This window comes from Amyelois transitella, chromosome 3 (genome assembly GCF_032362555.1).
Source record: "Amyelois transitella isolate CPQ chromosome 3, ilAmyTran1.1, whole genome shotgun sequence".
Lineage (NCBI taxonomy): Eukaryota > Metazoa > Arthropoda > Insecta > Lepidoptera > Pyralidae > Amyelois > Amyelois transitella.
In genome coordinates this window covers 450,406-474,508 of record NC_083506.1, presented here as the reverse complement: position 1 = coordinate 474,508, position 24,103 = coordinate 450,406, and the positions used below count along the sequence as shown (strand labels likewise).

Genomic DNA, 24,103 nt, shown 5'->3' with positions numbered 1-24,103 from the left:
TGTCACAGTGTTCCTTCCCGTACTCCTACGAAACGGCTTGACCGATTCTCATGAAATTTTGTGAGCATCTTGAGTAGGTCTGAGAATCGGCCAACATCTATTTTTCATACCCCTGAGTGATAAGGGTTGTCCACGCTTAACATTTTTTTTAACTAGAAATTATTTAAAACTAATTTATATGGCAAAACAACGTTTACCGGGACAGCTAGCTAGTTAGACAAATAAATTAATACTGCAATCACAAAATCAAAGTTTTGATAACGAAATCCACTAAGTACTAACTACAAGCGGGCTACATTTATCTGTGAACTGCATTTCAATTCTGCTATTTTATTTTAATCCGAAACGGATCTGAAACGCATTGATTACAACTTTTGGTATTCTACTAACAATTTGTCAAAACGAAGCCGTAACGCATTGGTTACGCAGCCGAAACGGTTTAGTTGTCGTATTCTGCTAAAGGACACGTAACCTTCTGTTTGCCGTTCGGCTATTATTTCGTATTCTGATAAGTTTTTGACAGTTGGTCCGGCCGATACGCAACGGTTTTGCATTGGTTGAATTGTCCAAAGTTACGGTTTTGCATCGGCAGCAAATAACCAACCGCTTCCGTTTCATTTGCGTTTCAGCTATCAACGTAAAATTACTGGAATACCGTTTGACAATATAAACGCAACTGTAACCAAGCTGAAACGCATCCGAACTGTTTCGGTTAACAAATAGCAGAATATGCCTGCTGGAATGTTCAGGACACTTCACGTCTGCGACATACTCTGTGACGCTATGTTTTAATTTTAATATTCCGCATTCATGGGCCAGTGGAATTATCACAGTTATGTCCACGTTATAAGGTCTATAATCCAGCGGATACAGGACTTTTAAGTTTGACAAATATGCACCTTTTAAAGCGACGTTATCTGGTTGACGGTAAACGGCTACGGATTCGCGTTTTGTTTTACTGCATTTTGTTGCGTTGTTCTTTATGGGTCAGTAATGTGCTAAATAGGCGCGATTCTGATTCTAAAGTCAAAGGGGTAAGGTGCATGTTTGCTGCCAGTTGTGGGTTTCAAATTTCGTATGGATCACATCTGTATTTCGTCCAATCGTTGAATATAACCTCAATGCTACTGTGAGTTGAAAAGCACTTAATAAGATGTAGGTTCTTGTTCGCGATATGATTCGGGGTCTGGGTTCCGCTTTTCAACTTTTCACTTAGTCTTAATTTGTCTTTGTTTTCCAAGTCGTTCCCATGGATGTCGTATAAGGCGACTAGGGGATAGGCTTATAAACTTGGGATTCTTCTTGTAGGCAATGGGCTGGCAACCTGTCACTATTTGAATCTCAATTCTATCATTAAGCCAAACAGCTGAGCGTGGCATTTCAGTCTTTTCGGGAAAGTTGGCTCTGTCTACACCGCAAGGGATATAGTTGTGATTGTATGTATGTATGTTTGTTTTCCAAGTAGTACATTAGTCAAATTTTACTTTAAGATACCAGTACAAAAATGAATAAAAACTGTAATAACAGTGTTATAGCAACATCCGCTACCCACGGAGCACAGTGTAATGAGTGCAATGAAAAGTTGCAGCGCGGGAAACTGCCGGATCTGCAGTTGTGCACTTTTGTATTGCTTTTTTATAGAGTTGTACTACGTTCAGTGGTACTCGCAGATTTCACGGAATAAAAGGTTAATATTACGTAGAAACAGGGCAATTTGAATTTAACTAGCTTTAAGCCTAGTATAAAGTAGAATTATGTTTTCTGCGTTCCTGTGAGAGTTTGGGGGAAATCCTGTCTTGAGTACTAAGAGGCTATTATAATCATCGCGGATAAGCAGGATATAAGGAGGGCTGTCAGACACTTGAAAAGTACATATATAATATGGTCAAATTTTTGTCACCTTATTCTAATATTGGATTATTGAGCTTATTTATTGTTTATTTTGTTTATTCTTTTGATTTTCGGATGTAGTCGATTTTTTCGTTGCGACGGCCTCTGTGGCGCAGCGGTAGTACGCTTGTCTGTGACACCAGAGGTCCTGGGTTCGAATCCCGGCCAGGGCATGATGAGAAACGAACTTTTTCTGATTGGCCTGGGTTTTTGATGTTTATTTATATAAGTATTTATTATAAAAATATAGTATCGTTGAGTTAGTATCTCGTAACATAAGTCTTGAACTTACTTCGAGGCTAACTCAATCTGTGTAATTTGTCCCGTATTATATTTATTTATTTATTTCTAAATCTTTTGAATTTCCAGCAAGGGCAGCTTTGTCATCCGCAAAACTGACAATTGAATTTTTGTACCATTTACTTTTTATTATTGCAGTTGCAACTTGACCGACAGAAGAAGAAGTTCTTATTAATCTGGTGACTCGTCGGAGCCAGCCCTTTCATTCATTTTTTAATTCAATCATTTCATTAAATCCAGTCAATAAATTTCGTAATACATCCAAACTTCAATACGCTCCAGTGATGTTTACTAAAGATAAATCAGACGAAGTCATAAAAAGTTAGTTAGCTTCAGTGCTGTCGACAACAGCTGTAAATAAGGGAATAGTCCCGTGACGTCACTGCGAGGGCGGGACTCGGGACAGTCGCAACAAATACCTATATTGTTCAGTTCCTTGATGGAGTTACGTTTAATTTTAGGAATTATTTTTTGAATAATTTGGTGCCGTGTGGTTTTCGGCACTTTAGTTAATGTAGTTAATATCTTTCCCATACATACATACATATAATCACGTTTATATCCCTTGCGGGGTAGACAGAGCCAACAATCTTGTAAAGACTGATAGGCCACGTTCAGCTATTTGGCTTTAAGATAGAATTGAGATTCAAATAGTGACAGGTTGCTAGCCCATCGTCTAAAAAAGAATCCCAAGTATGTAAGCCTATCCCTTACTCGCCTTTTACGACATCCATGGGAAAGAGATGGAGTGGACCCATTCTTTTTGTATTGGTGCCGGGAACCACACGGCATCTTTCCCATGGATGTCGTAATAGGCGAGTAAGGGGTTGGCTTATTCACTTGGGATTCCTCTTGTAAGCGATGGGCTAGCAACCTGTCATTAATTGGATCTCTATTACATCATGAAGCCATACAGCTGAACGTGGCCTTTTAGTCTTTTCGCGACTGTTTGCTCTGTCTACCCCGTAAGGGATATAAACGTGACTATATGTATGTATGTATACATACCTTATAAGTATTGTACTGTGATTCGTATCCTTAATTCTAATGTTCCTGTACTGAAGGTTTATTGCTTGAGACAGGCTGCAATTTATTAATATATTGCTCAACTTTCTTGTTGTAAACTTTTTGACTTCGAAAATTTCAATTTCGCAAGACGTATGAGTTTGCAAAGTAAATATGAGTCGTGATTGTAACACGGTTATATTTTGTGCGCAATCTAAATATAAAATAATACATACACACACACATACATAAAATCCCGTCTTTTTCCTGGAGGTATACTTTTACTGCGTCATTCACATTCATCACTCTCGTCATGTAAGTTTGTCAGTTTGAAGCACTCGTGACCTCTCACTGGTACTAAATCATATGAAAAAATATCGTATTATAATCATCTGTTTATGTAACAAAATTCAATTTTTGTTATATTTTTTTTGTGATTAATAATCACATGTCATCATAGGTATTTGTAAAAAAAATATATTAAAACTTAACTACATTTACTTCATGAAGCGAAGGAAGTGTGCAGAGATCGTGGCAAGTGGAAAGAGGTAGTCTCTGCCTACCCCTCCGGGAAAGAGGCGTGATTTTATGTATGTATGTACATTTACTTCAGAAAACAACTGAACATTTTATCATCAAAGAAGCTTCACAAAAACCTTGTGGTTCACATTTATCCTTTATCAACATACATATATCCAACAACCCGATACACATTCAAACTAACAACACTCCTCTTTATCAACGAGGGTTATATTTAAATCAGTCCACGACACGTTCTGACCGTTCCGGGAGTTTATAAACGATTCGTAAGCACTATTCAGCCCCAACATTAATTACCGCGGTAACAGGCATGCCGCGGTATAATCAGCCGCGATAAACACACGCACATAGTAATTCTGCGGCGACTGTACTTTCTTGAATTATTTTTGGCGTGTACTGAGGATATGAGGAGTGTATTGTTGAACTGTTAAGTTAAAAGACGGACCGGAAAGGTGATGAGTCACATTCTCGTTCATAATAATAGTTATTGACGGCCTCTGTGGCGCAGCGGTAGTACGCTTGTCTGCGACACCGGAGGTCCCGGGTTCGAATCCCGGTCAGGGCATGATGAGAAAAGAACTTTTTCTGATTGGCCTGGGTCTTGGATGTTTATCTATATAAGTATTTATTATAAAATATAGTATCGGTGAGTTAGTATTTACGAGATACTAACTCACTACACTACACAATACACAAGTCTCGAACTTACTTCTTACTCAATCTGTGTTATTTGTCCTGCGTATATATTCATATATATATATATTTCTATTAATAATAATTTGTAAATGTGAAAGTTAGCTCTTTCCGGTAAAACCAATCTCTATGAAATTTTGCATACGTAAATTGTGGAGTACGATATAGGACATAGACTCTTCTCATTGCATTAAAGATAACATTCATCACTTCTTACGGGGTACACAGAGTCTGGAAAAGACTAAGTTAAGCTGGATAAATAAACTGATCTGAAGCTTGCAATTGATTTATCTCTCAAAGCCTTCTCAAGCCTTTAGCCTGTGTAAACTACAAGTACTTTTCCTTAATTTTTCGTAACATTTAATAAAACACGTAATTCGCAACACGTGTTCAATTGTGTTTGTTCTTGAAACAAGTTCTTTGCAAGTGTAACTCATTAAGCCCATTCATTAAGTACTTCGGCAACGTGCTGTTTACGTTACAAAGAGCATTGCACTGAATAATAATGAAGAAAGTTTCAGTTATTTAGTGTTTTCGGTTAATTAATAAAGGTGATGCCGTGTGGTTCCCGGCACCAATACAAAAAAGAATAGGACCACTCCATCTCTTTCCCATACATACATACATATAATCACGTCTATATCCCTTGCGGGGTAGACAGAGCCAACAGTCCTGAGCGGACTGATAGGCCACGTTCAGCTATTTGGCTTTAAGATAGAATTGAGATTCAAATAGTGACAAGTTGCTAGCCTATCGCCTAAAAAAAGAATCTCAAGTTTGTAAGCCTATCCCTTAGTCGCCTTTTACGACATCCACGGGAAAGAGATGGAGTGGTCCTACTCTTTCCCATGGATGTCGTTAAAGGCGACTAAGGGATATGCTTACAAACATGGGATTCTTTTTTAGGCGATGGGCCTGCAACCTGTCACTAGTTGAATCTCAATTCTATCATTAAGCCAAATAGCTGAACGTGGCCATTTAGTCTTTCAAGACTGTTGGCTCTGTCTACCCCGCAAGGGATATAGACGTGACCATATGTATGTATGTGATGAGGGGAAACTGAGGTGTGCACGGCAGGTAGACCAGGCCGTATGACCACTGGCCATTATAGTATTATTATAGTAGTGTCTCTCTTTTTCCTCCTGGCTTTAGTTCCAGTTGCATCCTCATCACTCTGGAGAGGAGCCCGGGGTATGCTTTGACCATGAACCCAGATTGGGTGAGTCAGGTTTTTACGTGAAGCTACCATCTGACCTCCGCAACTTTTACAGGTAAACCTTACCCGTATTGGATCGATCATGGTTACATATCCAGTTGCCTGAATGTGTAACCTCTACACACGATGTATTCCCTCACCGTAAGAGCATCGGTTAGTATTCAAACTAATGTCCATAACATTAAAAATAGTCATTGGTACATGGTCGAGTTGGGATTCAAACATGTGCCTTAATGCGCATCACATAAAAGAATCATTGGTTAGTGGCCGAGGTAGAATTTGAATCTACGTATGGTCATCGACCCTTTCAATGACATGAAATAGAACAAAAAGAAACCCTATAATTATTATTAAAAATGGCGATCAGTCTCTCGAGCTCGACTTAGAATCCTAATTTAATATTCCGTAGAATAATTGCGGATTGCTCGGCCAATAAATTTGCATTAGCCGGGTACAATCGGGGACAAAAATGAGAATTAGGTAATTAATAAAAATTGCTCGCTCAAATTGCTGGAGCCATTTGTAAAGACTTAAACTGAATTGGAAACGGTTCGTGTGATTTGGTTGCAATTAATGAAAAGTGCCTCAGGTGACTCCATTTGAAAATTGGCTATAGTGGGTGTCTAGTCTAGTTTACATACATGCATATAATCACGTCTATAACCCAGGGAGGAGGGAGGGCAGGGAGGACAGAGCCAACAGTCTTAAAAAGACTGATAGGCCACGTTCAGCTATTTGGCTTAATGATAGAATTGAGATTCAAATAGTGACAGGTTGCTAGCTCATCGCCTAAAAGAATTCCAAGTTTATAAGCCTATCCCCTGAAGTAATCCTGGACGAATGCACATTGTCTACATTAAAAAAATAGTAAATAAGCATAAAAATAATGATTACAATACGGATGTTTTAACTGTGTTTAACGCTCATGGCAGAAGTTCCCATGGTTATCGAGTCTTGAGTTCTGCTTGACATAGATAGTTGCCTTCTAGCTACTATCTATGTCAAGCAGAACTCAAGACGTAGGTAATATATTTCTACGTATTTTCCTTAGAGTTTATACGATTATTATAAAGCAGAAGAGTTTGTTTGTTTGTTTGAACGCGCTAATCTCAGGAACTACTGGTTCGAATTGAAAAATTCTTTTTACGTTTAATAGACCATTTATCGAGGAAGGCTTTAGGCTTTATAACATCACGCTGCAACTATTAGGAGCAAAAAAATAATAAAAAATATAAAAAAAAAAACGGGGAAAATTATTCATCCTTGAGTGCTTCAATGATGTCCAAAATAACTATTCCACGCGGACGAAGTCACGGGAACAGCTAGTTTATAATATAATGTACCTAATGAGAAAATTTAAAATCAGTTGTCCAAAACTTGCTTACTATCATCATCTCCTAGCGTTCGACAGAGAATATTCCTTGATCTTTGCAACGTTACATAATCTCCCCTCCGGAGCCGAGGCAATAAATGCGAGAGTTCCTTCCCGCCTGTTGATCCAACCATACAAACACAATCGTAAAGAGAACTCCGTGGAATATAACTTTATGACGTCTTTGATTGTCGACACTCAGTGCATTAGGAACTCTTTACTGCAGAATTGGGGAGGTAAAATTTACACAGTTACTAAGGAAATTGGTATCAAAAAAAGTATCTAGTGAGTTGCAGTTGCTTCTCTTCTCGCTTAGATTATAAGAGTCATTAGACAATGAAAAGAATGACTTGATCTTGGGTATTTAGACGATGGGCTTGTGATCGGTCTCAACTCAAATTCATTATTAACCCTATTCCGTAAGGAAAAATATGTACTATGTATTAGTTTGTAGAATATTTAATGCCATGTGGTTCCCGGCACATTGGTGTAGTACTAATCCATCTCTTCCTCTTTTCGTAAAAGGCGACTAAAGGATAGGCGAATAAGCTTGGGGTTCTTCTTTTAGCAATTCTGTCACTAAGTCAGCTGAACATGGCGTTTCAGTCTTTGCGTGAGTGTTGGTTATGTACTTATGTCTACCCCGTAAGGGATAGTCGTGATTATATGTAAGTATGTATTAGTTTTATAGCTGCCGAACCAAATTTATTAAATTACAGGGGGAATGTTTTTGACGCAGATTGACCGCAGCTTTTATGACTTTATTTCAATAATATATAAGTTTATTGCCGTTTGCGTGTGAAATTAACGTCACTTTTGTGAGTTTATTGAGCTCGCAGTTTTCACATATTTTGTAGAGTTGAAATGTCATGAGACTTACTCATTTTATCATATGAATTGATTGCAATGAAGAAGCGACAGAAATAAGCAGGGATGCAGGCAAGTCGAAAGCTGTAGTATCTGTCTATCCCTCCAGGAAAGAGGCGTAGTTTATAGAATATGAAGTTGTCGTTATTAAGGATGGTGATGCAATGCAGTTTGTTATAGTTTCTTCTGCACTGACGCTTTGGAAGCGGCAGTGAATTTAGTTGTAAGTAATTTATTTGTCAATCAATCAATCAATCAATGTTATGAAATCGAAAGATATGACAATTATTAAGTTATGTTTGAAATGTCTCATAATATTAAAAAACATTGAATTGAATGTTTATTTTTTCTGATTTCAGAGGAAGTTTGTATTTCGTCTCTCGCCTATAAAAGAGTGATTATTATCTTTTTCTTTGTATCTATTGATTTTATCATCAAATCGTAATATACTGTACAATGTAGATTCATTCAAACTTTGCTTAAACGCTGACGAAAGACAAATCAAAACAGTTCCGGAAAAGAGGACATCTTTATAAATGCAGGGCGAAGGAATCCAACGAAACTCCTTTATAAAGGCCTCGGATTACTTCAAAGCTAATATTTGAGTGTAATATCGTTGATGAGAGACGCCATCTGTCGGAACTTCGCTATTGCTTCCCAACTTCGACAGAGATTCATCACAGTCGGAATTCCTTAAAGGTTTTTACACTTTACTCGTACTGGTATTTTTACATACTCGTACATCAAGTCACGCCTCCTTCTCGGTAGAGTAAGGAGAGACTGGATTTCCACTTACCAGGGTCCATAATAAAATTCACTTTATCTATCTTTTTGTGACATGAACTTGAATAAATTTGAAGGTTTGAAGATTCGCCTTCAAACCTTGGCATACTGTAAAGAAATCGGTAGATTACTCTTATCAAATATGTTGCTAAATTCCTTGACTAGTCAGAGAGATAAGCGCATATAATAAAAGACAATAAAAGGATTAGCTAATTTGGGATGGCTTTATAGCTAAGCCATTTAGCCAAACTATTAACATGTCAATTGGCTCTGTCTACCTCTTAAGGGACAAAGGGGTGAAACTTGTGTTAATTTTGTTCACATAATTCTAACAATCCCATTTAATTCATCGGAATATAGTCCAGTATATACAGACCCTTAAACGTTTCTTCCATTGTGTCAATCTTCATCAAAAACTTTTCAAAATCGGTACGGTGACAATATCAGAATAGTTATTACAGCCAGGGTGAAATGGGATAAGTCCGGGATTGACTAGTGTCTAATAGAAGCGGGAACAAACTAGGCAACAGTTCAAATATATTTTATCGCTGGCTACGTGGACACTATGAGGGAAAAATAGTGAGAAAAAAAATAAATATTAGTGTCGTGCGGTTTCCGGCACCCATTAAAAAAAGAATAGGACCACACTATCTGTTTCCCATGGATGTTGTAAAAGGCGACTAAGGGATAGGCTTATAAGCTTGGGATTCTTCTTTTAGGCGATAGGCTGACAACTGAACGTGGCCTGTCAGCCTTTCAAGATTGCTGGCTCCGTCTACCTCGCAAGAGATGTAGACGTGATTATATGGACGGATGGATGAATAGGAAAGTTTTTCCGGAATACAATTGATCCTGATACAACCACCTCTAGATCATACAGGGTAGGCAGAACTTACGGGCACAGGACTCGAATTGATGTAGCTTAAACTTACAATAAAAGCGTACCAAAAAGTCCAGACTCTGTTTGATAAGAGTGGTTTGAAAATTTAATTATGAAATTCCCATTCTCAGCTCTCACTATTTTACGACATGAGGTTGATGTACCCTGTATCCTAATGGGAACGGCCGCATACGGTAATACGCTGCGAAAGGTTTTAAAGGCAACTTCTCGCTTTTTTGTTTCTACGTGGCGTGTTATACGGTTTTACGATGTTGAGGGGTCGGCCGAGTAGAGGGGGTGAAAAGAGACCGAAAGTATGTGAAAGCAAAGAGTTTCGAAATGTACCATGTAAATTGTTGGCCTTTGGGAATGTATTTTCTGGTTCATGAAATACATTTAAATTTTAGATCTTTTTCGTGTTCATATCTTTAATTTTATTGGCTAAGTTAAATTAAATTAAAATAATGGAATTATCTAGATAATATTACACACACACAGGTAAAGACAGAAGTGCGGAAGTTAAACAGCAGAGTGCATAATATTTACAATAATATTTCAGTGCTGTGAGTATGATATAAATACATTATAAAACTATGGTCCACATGGCACACAGTTGAAAATAAAACTAGAAACATTAATATCACATTAGTTATACGCGTTCGTGATAAAAATCGCTGTTAAATTAAGCAAAAGGGATTACATACATTAAATAAAGTTTTTTAAGGGTTAACAGAGACTGTAGGGTGAAAAGATTTCGATATACCAAGATCTCTGCATAGGTATTTATATTTTTCGCTGTAACCACACATAAAAAATTTTTTAAACAAAAAATAACGCAAAATTTTCCACACATTTTATTCAAATCAAGCACCAATTAAACATGAAAGAAGCCATGAAACATCGATTGACCTCTTTTGTATAACTCGGTTAAAAGTCACTTTCCATCAAGCAAGAAAGGCTTAGTCGGTATCGGTTCTCAGTATCAATATCCTATTTCAGGAGTTCAAAGTTCAGACGGCGGCCTTCTGATACTGCGGGGCCGTGCCTTTATTTTATCATGACGATTGTTTTCAGTGTCCCGTACTCCAAAAGGAAAAATCAAAACCATTATATGATCACTCGTTTATCCGTCTTTCAAGAATGTTAGGTCATGTCAAGAAATGAAAATTAGGGTTTAGGGTTTTCTGTTTGTACAAAATGCGAATATAAATTTGTCAACTTTTATTTGTTGTCGGGTTCATTTAGTAGTAATAGTTTTTGTTATTATAAAATTGTACGGAACCCCAGGTGCACGAGTTCGATTCGCACTTGACCGGTTTTTTAAATATTTTTCTTGGAAACACTGAATAAAGATGGGAGGCCTCTTCGCTGAGTAATATGAACGGCAAACGTTTCATTTTCCAGCTTTGGAGGCAGTATTTCGGTTGTTTTTTGTTAAGGAGCTTAGAACCGTAATGCAGAGATACTTACGCAGTCTTCTTATTGTTATTTTCAATTTATGGCTTCTTTTAAATCATATTTTCGGCCGATAACAAATTGTAATTAAATTGAATATAAAACGTTTTCCTATAAAATATTTTTTGGAATTGTTTTAAATGCAAAGGATAAAACTATGAACACGGACGATAATGCACATGATATTGCAAATACGACGGTTATCGAAAGTACTCAACACTCGGGAAAAATAAAGAAAGCTTGCATATATTTCATTAACGTTTTAAATCACGTAGTTTTCACGCGCACTCAAAAATCAATAAAAAGGAAAAACAAACAACTGTCATTAAACTTTCTAAAACTCCACTGGTTCTAAGCTCTTGGTGTTGCGAACCGCTTTGATTAACAGTTTGGCGGCGTCGGCCGAAATGCCAAAAATAAAGTTTTTAATCTGGGGCCCGGACGTGACGTCAGTTTCGTTTAGCCCCACGTAACCTGATTGGCTCTTCGTGCTATACTCGTGTCCTTGTGTATTTAAAACAGAACGAGTTTTGTCCGTTTGTGTTATTTTTATTTTTATGTCAAATTACTGTTCTGTAATTATTTACATACATACATATAATCGGGGTAGACTATTAGGCTTAATGATAATTATTATTTGATTAAAGATTCTCAATTTAAAATTGAATTTTATGGTAAAAAAATACATTTTCTAGTCAACTGATGCATCAGTTGAATAGTGAATGATAAAGTAACTATATGAAAACGTTTGTTTGTTTGTTTGTAATATCTTTATTGCATAGTAATTTACACAGTAACAAGAAAATAGTAAATACATAGTTTTAAAAGAAACAAATCGTCAACGTCATTGGTCATAATTATTTGAAATCCGTTTAAACCGAAAAGTGAGCAGTCAACTATATTTGAACGGAAGTTTATCTGACAAGTACTACAATCGTGAACTCATTGCTATAATTTCGTCAGTCACAACTGAAAGTACTCGCATGTGTTATTGTTCCGATTTTTATTTTTAGCGTGTATTCCGCCGTTCAAACGCGCACTTTAATTTGGTGATATACTCCTTTTAGACCCGGGGTGTATAGGATTAATCAATATATTTTTTTTATAATACTTTCTTCGAGGTACGCACAAAAAACCTACTTTATCACTTAAAATATAATAAACCAAACCATCTAATAACGCAGCTTGATAATTTAAAAAATGCCAATGAATTAGTCGCTTGTTTTTCGTACTATTATTCGTATATATACCTCATAAATAATTATTTTTATATTTTACTAGCCCGTCATAATTCCTTTTTATAATCAAAATCATAGGGTACTTATTCTTTCTTGTGATCTTGGATCTTGTATTCTGTTCCCAATAGACCACTAAATTCTTTTAACTGCAAAACACTCACATCGGGTAGTAAATTTTTGACAGCAAAGCAATAAACTGTTATTGCAATAATCCCTTCTACCCCCGTCGAGTTCAGCGGGGTCAACTGCCCGGGATCAACGGGAACACATCCACGTATTCGAATTTCGAACGGGCGATTAATGCACACGGCATGGCGCCAAAATTTTCGAATAAAAAATAAAAAAGTACCGCTCGCAAGCCTAAATTATTTGTCATCTACTGTCATTTTTTGCGTACGTCCAGTGTTGTAAGCGTAGGGATTGAATTTATGGGAAGAATAATAACAGGTTTTATTTTTGTGTTTTTCAGAGCCAAATTGGTTGTTGTTTAATTGGAAGGCTTTCATTAAACAGAAGTATTGTCTCCGGTTTCTCGCTTTTGTAAAAACATTCGACGTGGTACATAATGTCTCTCAGGCATTAGAACAAAATAAGAAAGGAATTAAAAAAATATTTAATAACAATTAAGACAAAACTGTATACTACAAAGGCAAACACAGCTTTGTTTGATGCAGAAACTGAAGTAAATATTTAAAATAGACTATGGGCCTGAAATTTTGGATACCAGTTATGAAACGATTCTAATATTTATTCCCTGTAAAGGTCTTAACAATAAAAGAACTCAAAAGTTAAGTAGCAATTACTAATGACATTCAGAATACGACTTTCAAGAAATTTATTGGATAATGTTATATATGTAATAATTTAGACACACATTGGGCATAAGGCAAAAACAGTGGGTACGTGAATTAATGGCTAATTAAGTTATTGGTATTGATGGAAAGTTGGGCGGCTATAGTAAACTTTATGATCAATCGGCACGCGCTAACTTCTCATATGAATTTTATGAGGCATTTGCGAAGATAAAGATCATTTGCAAAGAAGACTTTCCAGTTTTATTGGAAACTGCCTTGCGGTATTATGGCATGCGCGACGCCGTTTATATCGCGCGGAAAACTATTGCTATTTCGCTTTTTATTTGAGATGAGACAGCGATAGTTTTTCGCGTCGCACGTGCTACGGGGGTTATTAAATATAGCAGAGTAATATTGATAAGTTTCATACCAGCCTGGTAGCGAATGTTATCTGCTTTTTATTTCTAAACATTTTGTGACAGCCAATCAAAGGGAAGGTATCAACTTGTGGTGTTTGTTTTAGGTGATGAACTAGCACTTAATCTGAATATCAATTTCAAAAATATATCAATTTCGAAACATGCCCTTTTAATTAAACGTGATGACCTGGTTAATGTTAAAGAGTATCTTAAACTGATTAAATTTCACGAAAATATTGATGAATATTGAGACTTAAGCAAGTGAATTATGAAACTTCTGCCTTCCCCTCGGGGTAAAAGGAGAATTAATTGTAAATTTTTAAACCGTTATAGAAAGCATGGATGTATTGAGGCATCTTTGTTATTAATTTATTTATGTATCTGTAATTTTAAACGTTTTACTATGAAGAAATATTGCGGCAATTCCCGTTTCGTCTTAATCTTTTTCAATATCTCTTCTTGTTTCCAATTTCCAAGTCCATTATTTTTAACAGTCTATGGCCTGGAATTTCATTAGTCAGCGAACTCCGTTTCTCAACTGAGCCGAAACTAATTAGTTCTGCTTGGGCCGATGTTATTTATTTTGCTAACTCCACCTTAATTATGTTCCCTTACACCTTTGGCACTTCTGATAAGCCGCCTTTTATCTGAAGCTGACCTTTATTTTCGTTTCTATTCACCCCAATCATGAAAATTGGAAGGACATTTTTTTTTTCTAATTAAAAAAAATATTACTGCCACCTTATGACAGTGTGACAGTATACATACTTACCTATCACGTCTTTATTCGTTACGGGGCAAACAAAATCAACAGTCTCGAAAAGACTGCAAGGCTACGATCAGTCCGATGGAATTAAGTCAATTGATGTAATAATAACTATAGGACAATATATATTATAAGGCATTGACTTTTTTTTCTTCTTCCTGGTGTTAGTCTCAGTTGCATCCCCACCTCTCTGGAAAGGAGCCTGGGGCGCGCCTTTACTATCATACAGGATTTAGTAAGTCAGATTACAGTATGGATTGAATTAGTGTAAAACTAGGTTTAAACTATTCAAATGATAGGTACTTACAATTTTAAAATAACCGACTTTATTTCAATTTTCGAGTACGTCACATCTTGATATTGTATTAAGGTAACTAAGTTATATTATTTTCGCGCCAAAAATAACTTCCAATTTTCTCGGTAAAGGCTAAAAGCTTTGTCAAATTCGATAAAAGTTTATTTTCTGTGAATTCGTAATTTCTTTCATTCTTTTGTTCTGACATCGCAATGCGGTGTGTCATATTAACGCAAGATCAAAGGAGTTTTGTTTGAAACAAACATTTATTTATGAATAGTGTTGAGCAGAACAAATTCAGATAGTGATTTTGTGAATATATTAAGGTGTCTTTATTTAAACAATCGATTTATTTTTACTTAGTCAGACTTCTGTTCTTAGTTACCAAACACATCCAGGTACCAAAAGATCTAGGTCCGAATATAAATTTTGACCGATGAAATCCTAAATAAAAAATAAATCTTAATTTCTAAGTTTTAAAGGATCGTACTTTTAAAGTAAAAATATATTAATGTTTTTCAACCCTCCAAAAATAGGTACAAAATATAAAAATGTAGCATGTTGTGTGCATCCAAAACAGTTTCAAATCTGTGCTATTTTCACAAATGGATGCATAAATCATAATAATAAATTTTTGTTCCAGAATCGGCGCCCGCGCACGGCCAGCAAATGCGCCGCGAGTTTGTGTGTGTGTAGTGTGAGTGTGGCGGGGCGCGGGGCATGCGGAGCGGGGGGCGGGGCTAGCGCGATGAAGGCGCGCGCTTGCGCACACCTCGCGCTGCTTGTACTGGCCAATATCACTCCACCAGGTGAGTTTGTTAGCCAATCGTTGTTTATGAAGAATTTGAGTATATTTCAGAATTAGCTTTCATGGAGAAGACCTAAGTGTGTTACAGTTCTGACACTAGAATGAGATTTCTCCACATCTATTCTGTGGATGTCGTTAGAGACTGTTCAGTACTCTCTTCTTCTGCCCCCTGATGTTAATTCCGCTTACATTCTAACCTCTGGAGAGGAGTCCGTTTTCGACCATAGTCGAATTACATGACTTACCTCATCCTTTATCGTAGTCATAAGAAGACCACAAGGTTTTAGAGATAACAGGAGTCTGCTTTGACCCCATGAAAGACCCCATTGGGCCCAATGCCAAGAGGTTGATGATGTTTTAAAGACCTCAGCGGGGATCCTGGGCTCCGAAGCATAAATCCGTTAAGATATTTTCTCTCTTCCAAATTTTGGATAGGTATTCCAAATAGAATATAAATCCTTCTATCAGAACTTTGACAATTCAGAAACCCCAACTCACTCAGTTTTCTATAGGTTTATGTCTTTGTATGAATGTTACGAGGTTATTATTGACATGAATGAATGATAAATGACATTTTTTCTTTCTTCGTCGTTTCACAAAATGTATGTCAACAATACAATAGAAGTCTACAGCTCTTATCCCGTAGGGATTCTGTGAATGCTTTTAAAAAAAGTCAATGAAAATGGTATAAAGGGAAATTTTTTAGCACAGTACAAATACCTCTGCAGTGCGCAGCAGTAGTACGCTTGTCTGTGACACCGGAGGTCCCGGGTTCGAATTCCGGCCAGGGCATGATGTGAAAAGAACTTTTTCTGATGGGCCTTGGTCATGGATGTTTATCTATATAAATAAGTATTTATTAAAAAATATAGTATGGTTGAGTTAGTATCTCGTCACCACAAGTCTCGAACTTACTTCGCTCAATCGGTGTAATTTGTCCCATATATATTTATTATTTTACAAAACTATTTAAGTCCAAAGGAAACCAATATTCTGTAGCAATATAACAATAAACTAAACATGTTCTCACCAAAATAATTCGCTCATCAGCTAAGAAATAAGACAGGGAATATGCTCACGAAATGTTTTTCTTATTGCCTGGAAGACATTGCATAATACAATAAGGCCACCTTTTGCCCACATCACAATGGCTTAAATATATATTATATTATGTTGTAGTTAGTAGCAAAAAAATTCAAAAATTCAATATTATATTCATTTATTCATTATTATAGGATACTTCATATCGCTTAATAATTGTCAAAACGTATGGTTTCACAACATTGGTTGACGTAAAATAATAAAGCAATAAATGATATTAATTTATTTATTCAAATCGACTAAAAAATTTATACATACAGTCACTTCTATATCCCGAGTGCGGTAGACAGAGGCAACAGTCTTGAAAACACTGAAGTGCCACGATCAGCTGCATGCTTTAAGATGGAATTGAGATTCAAATAGTGACAGGTTGCTAGCCTAAACGAGGAATCCTAAATTAATAAGCCCGTCCCTTAGTCGCCTTTTACGACAACCATGGGAAATATATGAAGTGGTTCTATTCTAAAGTGCCGGAACCACACGGCACGTGTTTATGTTCTACTCCCACAAAATTCACAGGAAAGAATGCGGTGATCTGTCCTACATCATATATTAGCCCAAATTCATAAATAACATCGCAAAATATATTAATAAAACTCAAGGGTCGTATAAATAGCTTACATACGTATAACAGTGGTAAGGAACGGGACCCTTATCTATGCAAAACAGTTTGAAAGTTGAACAGTACAGTGGGGCAATCGGCTAGTGGGACAAATCCCGGTTCGCCGAATCGACACAAACTACTCAACCCCACTTTTATGATTATATTTATCAACTTTCTGCCATAGACTTGAAATGGGATAGAGCTGCCTGTATGGTTTTGTTCTAATACTCGTAAAGACGATATTTTTTTTTATCGTATCAAAATATATTATTTTAAATAGGGGGAAGATATATCCAGATGAGTAGATAAGTACAAGTTTATAAAATTTATAAGAAAAATTTATCCTATGTTTGCCTAGCTCTTTTCATGCCTAAATAATGAAAATGTGATTCGGAATGTTTTTGTGGCTGTAAAGATAGGCATTGCTGAGATAGATCTTGTAATGAATTTAGCTACGACATAGTTAGAGGTATAACAAAGTAATTGATGTACAATAAAGAACAAGGATGTAAAAAAAAACTTAAAGACTAAACTACTACACTTAAAGTATATATCTGCACAATGTATCTTTCTCGAAAATTACTAAGGGCATTTTTAAATGCATTTGTTAATAAATCACCTTAATTAATGTTCGTTTTGCACGGTCTCACTATTCTTAAGTCTTCGGTTTTGGATTCGGGATGAATTTTATTGACTTTATTCATAGAAAGTTCAAGAAACGCTTTCAATTTCCAAAAGGCCCGAAAATATTTGCTATCGAAAGTTTGAAGAATGCCCGATAGTTTCCACTTTTCTTGACAAGTGGTTGGAAGAATATATAGTAATTTGGATGTGAAGTTTACCCATATTTTCTCTCCGCTGGTCGCTGTAAACCGTTTCCGAGGTCTATAGTTCCCTTTACAGGAGACACAGTGCTGTATGGTTCCCGGCACCAATACAAAAAAGAATAGGACCACTCCATCTCTTTTCCATGAATGCCGTAAAAGGCGACTAAGGGATAGGCTTACAAAATTTGGGATTCTTTTTTTTAGGCGATGGGCGAGCAACCTATTACTATTTGAATCTCAATTTTTAAATTTTTTAAAATAAATATATACGGGACAAATTACACCGATTGAGTTAGCCTCGAAGTAAGTTCGAGACTTGTGTTACGAGATACTAACTCAACGATACTATATTTTATAATAAATACTTATATAGATAAACATCCAAGACCCAGGCCAATCAGAGAAAGTTCGTTTCTCATCACGCCCTGGCCGGGATTCGAACCCGGGACCTCCGGTGTCACAGACAAGCGTACTACCGCTGCGCCACAGAGGCATTCATTCATCATTAAGTCAAATAGCTGAACGTAGCCTATCAGTCTTTTCAAAACTATTGGCTCTGCCTACCCCACAAGGGATATAGCGTGACCATATGTATGTATGTAGGAGACACAGACATCTTGAGAAATCGTGAATGTTGTGTAGAATTCAAAAACTGGCCTAAGAATAGCATCCAAGGGAGCTTGGATCGAGTGCGTGTCGGGTCATGCGCAACTCAGCATACCTTGGTTTTTTATCCATCAGAGCCGTCGTCGTAGCGTAGTACGCGCGACGCCGTTTTTAGCGCGCGATAAACTATCGCTTTTTTGCTTTTTATAATGACGTGAAAATGGACGGGGACAGAAATGCTTTTTAAAAACGCTTTATAATTTTAAAAATGGTATTATTAATTTAAGTATTATCAAATGATCTGATATCTAACTGTGTGAGTTTGCTAGTGGTACTAATTGCAATAATTACTAGCCTTGTCTTGCCTTTGACTCTTTAATTCCTGAAGTCTCTTTTTTCCTGCACGTCTGAACTGCATTGATTTTTATGGCATTATATACGATTTTAATTATATAAGTTTGACCTTGTGATAACATAAGTTTCTTTTACAACAAAAAGATACTAAATTAAGCTTACATACTTTATCGCGTAATCAACAATGTTCCCGAAAATTCCACGCATTCAAAGTCACGGTCAAGTGCTAGTTAACCTAAAGATAACCTGAAAACACGAAGCCCTATCCTCCAGCCACTGTAATCCAATAACGGAGGCTTCTGAAAAATGCACGGCATGGAGACGGGTCGGCCTTCGGTGGAACATTACATTATGTATGTATGGAACCTGGTATTGCCATCTACAAAAGCTAGATTGTTTTTTTTACCTAATAACATACCTAACCCGATGAGCTTGCATTAAAAAAGCGATAGAAGTGTGCACGTATCGTGGAAAAATGAATGAAGAGTGTAACGCCATTATAGCTTTAGTTTTTAATGCAGTGTAATGATGCCGTTTTTGTTTTGTTTCTGTTTTATTTTTATTTTTGACAAAGGCGTCCGCGGAAGATGTAAATTGTCATATTTTTTATTTGTTTTTTTTTTTGTTCCAAATAAACAATATTCCTTTCTTTCTCTCAAAGATGTCGTCTCTGCCAAAGAGGCGAGATTAACTTATTGTTGTAATAACATTGCCACTTTCCGTAGGGATTCTGTGATATGATGATTTAAAAAATGTATGTTTGAAATGTAATCAAAATAAAATCAGTGTGCCTTGAAACTGACAACTGTCACCACCATTTTACATACATATAATTACGTCTATATCCCTTGCGGGGTAGACAGAGCCAACAGTCTTGTAAAGGCCACGTTTAGCTGCTTGGCTTAGTATTAGTATGATAGAATTGAGATTCAAATAGGTTGCTAGCCCATCGCCCAAAAGAAGATTTACACCCCCATTTCGTATAACCTTATTTGATTCAAGTCTATACTTATATATTATAAAGTATTTCTAATGGTTAACTGAATGTAATAAATCAAAACTGTATATCGAAATAAAAATTCATATCACACATAAATCCGATGTACATGATTCATTACAAAACAAGGGACAATAACACCAAATTCATTAATTTAACTTTAATTGTGTCCACTTGTTTGGAACAACGTATGCCCGGGAGGTTCTATGTTACGTGATCATGAAATGATATATCTGTTTAACCCCCGGCCTAAAAGAAGGGTGAAAAGTTGTTATTGTTTGCAAAATAAATTCGGCATTAGCTTAGCACGTGAATCCGCCCGCGTAAGAAGAAATAATTCGCTAAATTTCAGGAAATTCTTACTCAGTGCATTTGTAGACTACATAAGGAACCCAATTCCAAATATCTCTCTTTTCGTACAAGGCGACTAAGGTATAGGCTTATAAACTTAGGATTTTATTTAGGTGATGGGTTTGCAACCTGTCACAATTAAAATCTTAGTTTTTCAAGACTGTTGGCTCTATCTAAACAACGCAAGGAATATAGACGTGATTATATTTAAATATGTTCAATCTCCAGTCATTAGTATTAGTCAGTCAGCCATTGTAGGTACTCTTTGTATATTTAGAATATGTCTGGCTGTGTGTTTGATCGTATCATATTAGCGTCTGAAATAATTATATACATGTAATGTATATATACATACGTATAATCACGTCCCTATTCCTTACGCGGTGGTCAGTGCCAACAGTCTGGCAAGTCAAGACTTAAACGCTGCGTATTATTGAGAATTTAACTACTCTAATATATACGTATATCTTATACCTACGTATATCTTTGTATATTGGCTATACAACTGAAAGTGGCCCTTCAGTCTTATCGAGACTATTGGCTCTTGTGTGACTATTTACTATATGTTTGTATGTAATTGCTCTTGTATAAGTAAATAAAAAGAAAATTAATAAAGAAAATATTGTTCGTAAAGGACTGATAGTGAAAATTTTCATAAGTAAATATTTAAAGGCTTAAAAGGCAATCTTTAGGCCTCTTTAGGCGATCTCGAACATTGGTGTTTTAATCTTTTCCAAAAATAATCCCGAATAACAAAAAATACAAGGCAAGGGTTACAATACAATACACACGGGGGCATCGCAAAATTTATGTCACACGCGAACTCACAATTTTGCGCAGACGTCCAATTACTCCTCCGGCTGATCGCATCAACAAATTCAATCAAAAAAGGTCAAAATCAAACGGAACAAAACGTCCGGTTAACAAAAAGTCAAATTCTACAAACAATGTTACCGGCCAAATTGGTTATGAGCGAAGACATAGAATAGCTGGATACCGCCGGCGCGTTCTGTATGGTACCAGTTTACTTATGTAATAAGAAGTAATTGCTGCGATTTTCTTCTTTTGATTGTGAAGGCGAAGGGCAGAATAATTAATAGATTTCATGCAGATTGCATGTAAATACAGTTAAAGTGAAATAAAAGGTATTCTTAGTCTAACAAGAAATAAACGGTTAACGAAAATAAAAGGATTGTGAGAGGATATGATTCAGAAATGAGGAATGATGGGAAGGAGAGCAGAAGGTTTAGAAATAATTACGAAACAGGTTTATTTGCAATATAAAAAGGTCACAAATTTTAATTTATTTCTGACTAAATTTAAGAACTCTTTTGTAACACACTTATAATATACTTCATTTAATGACTATTAGTGCATGGGCTGAATGGAAAGTTTTCAGAATTGTACACATTAGTCTACCTTTAGTCGCCCGAAGTACAATCTCAGGGTCTTACCACACCTATGTCTGTGGTTAAGAGCAAGTCGGAAACTTTGCCGGATGAATATTGAGTACCGATGCTGGGGAACGTAACTCATCGGTAATAAATTGGAAAACTTCCCAAATGTCCGGGAGCGTAAACAATCGTCGGGGAAAAATCGGCCATATTGAAATTCCCGATAGTGGTCACTGTTGAGATTTATTTGTGACCGATGAAAGGTTTTTGTATTTTGTTCTCGAGTCAAAGTGGTTCCAATGAATTATTTATGTGCGTTAGAAGTTGTTCGTCGGCAATATTGAAAATATTAAAATGTTGGATGTTTTTATTAAAGACTAGAGAGTGCCCGCAGCTCCGCTTGCGTAAAACGAAAAATCCCGTTATTCCTCGTTCCCACTGGAAATTTTTGAAATCTCGATCTCCTTTTTAAATGATTGTGGCACAAATTTAGTTGTAGTTTTAACAATAAATCATTCGAGTGCGTTTTACATTGACGACAGCCATACAAGTCATACAATGCGTATTACACTGTTCTGGCTTTATGTGTGGTCTCTGAAAAATGGTGATATAATCAGAGTGGCTACGCGCCCGTGTCAACGAGAAGTTATTTACGAGTTTACGAAACCCTTTCAGCGCCCTCTGTAAATCTTTTCTGATAAACAAAAGCCCTTGCTCTTCGGCTGCGACGGGATGAAATAATCATTGATTATGCATACTACTATGTAGTTCGTTCCGCCGCTTCTTTTATACATGCGCTTTGGAAGCGGTAGTAGTTAAAATTAGATTTAAGTGATGTGACGTCAATAAGTGATCTAGTTTTGAAAATAAATCTATTCTGTTCTGTTACTTTATCACTATAAGTAGCTAAATATTATTGCATTATCAGCTATTTATTTAGTCTGGGAAGCGGTAAAGAGCGAATGGAAGTGAAAATAATTTTATGTGCTGCGTATCTAATACATAATGGGTGGGTGTAAAGCGTGATGGATATGAAAAGGTGCTTAGTGCGTTTGGTGACGAAAAGGTGAATGATAATGGAAGAAGTGTATTAGAAATTTGTCTAGAGTGGGATCTTTTTGTGTCGAACTCAATGTTTCAACATAAAGAGATCCACACCTACACAAGAGTGGAAGGTATTTTAAAAAGTATGATAGACTTTGTGATTGTAGATGAAAGATTGAAGAACAAAGTGCTGGATACCCGTGCATATCGCGGTGCTGGCATTGACTCGGACCATTTACTGGTGATATCCCGGATAAGGGGTATCTTCAATCGCTGGCGGCACAGGGTAAGGGAGCAAACCAGCGCTTTGGAAAGAGTAAAAGTAGAAAATTTGCAAGATATGGATGTAGGTAAGAAGTATATTAATAGACTGAAGGATGAATTTGAAGATTTAGAGGAAATGAGCGATATTGAAGATGGATGGAAGGAATTTAAAGAAAGAATTGTGAAAGTAGCTGTTGAAGTGTGTGGTGTAAGTAGAAGAAGGAAAGGAAAAAATCACAAAAATGCGTGGATGAGTAAAGATGTGCAAGAACTTGTGCGATTAAAGAAGAAAGCATGGCTGGATTTGTTAGCAGCAAAAGCTAACTTAAGAATGCAAGAGGTTATAGATGAAGATGTGAATGAAGCACGTAAGGAATATAAGAAAATGAAAGATTTGGTTAAGAAAGCTGTGATTAGAAAGAAAGAAGAGTATAAAGAGGATTTTGATAAAAGGCTATCAGAAGACTTTCAGTCAAATCTGAAAGTATTCTGGAAATCCGTAAGGTCAGCCCGAGGAAATACTATAACCAGAGAGCTGACTAGGATCAGATGCCAGGATGGTAGCGTTGTGAAAGGAGAAGAATGTGTACTAAAGATATGGAAGGACTATTTTGAAAGTTTATTTGAAAAAAGGAAGGAAATAAGAAAGATTTCTGCTATAGCGAAGAAAAAGAGAATGAGATGGAAGGCGAAATTGAAATGTTCGAAATTGTGGAAGCACTTAAGAGTATGAAAGCGGGAAAGGCTGCTGGGTGTGATAGAGTGTCGGTCGAGATGCTTAAAGCAGGAAAAGGCGTAGTAGCTAGTCAGTTGTACTGCCTTTTCAATTTGTGTTGGAGAAGCGGCCGAGTACCAAAAGATTGGTGTAAGGCTGTTATCGTGCCACTTTACAAAGGAAAAGGGTCACAGCTGGACTGCAAAAATTATCGTGGTATAAGCCTGCTTAGCGTCGTCGGCAAATTGTATGCTAAGGTATTGATTAATAGAGTCAGGAATGAAACTGATGACAAAATATGGGATGCTCAAGCGGGATTTCGAAAGGGAATGGGATGTACTGATCAGGTCTTTTCCTTGCGGTGCATAGCCGAAAAGTTTTTGGCCAAGAGTCAAAAAGTCTATTGCACATTCGTAGATCTGGAAAAGGCCTATGACAGAGTTGAGAGGAATGAATTGTGGTCAGCACTTTCTATGCATGGGGTGAGCAGTCTCTTAATACGAGCACTGAAATCCTTATATGAGG

At 36.6% G+C, this 24,103-nt stretch overlaps 1 protein-coding gene across 1 annotated transcript in view; it reads left to right on the top strand.

The window, feature by feature from the left end:
* Positions 1 to 24,103, top strand: part of LOC132902960 (zwei Ig domain protein zig-8-like) — a 380,584-nt gene that overhangs the window by 27,952 nt on the left and 328,529 nt on the right. Inside the window, exon 2 of the mRNA XM_060950048.1 lies at positions 15,157 to 15,322. Coding sequence (XP_060806031.1) covers positions 15,157 to 15,322 — 166 coding nt within the window. The remainder of the gene's footprint in view (positions 1 to 15,156; positions 15,323 to 24,103) is intronic.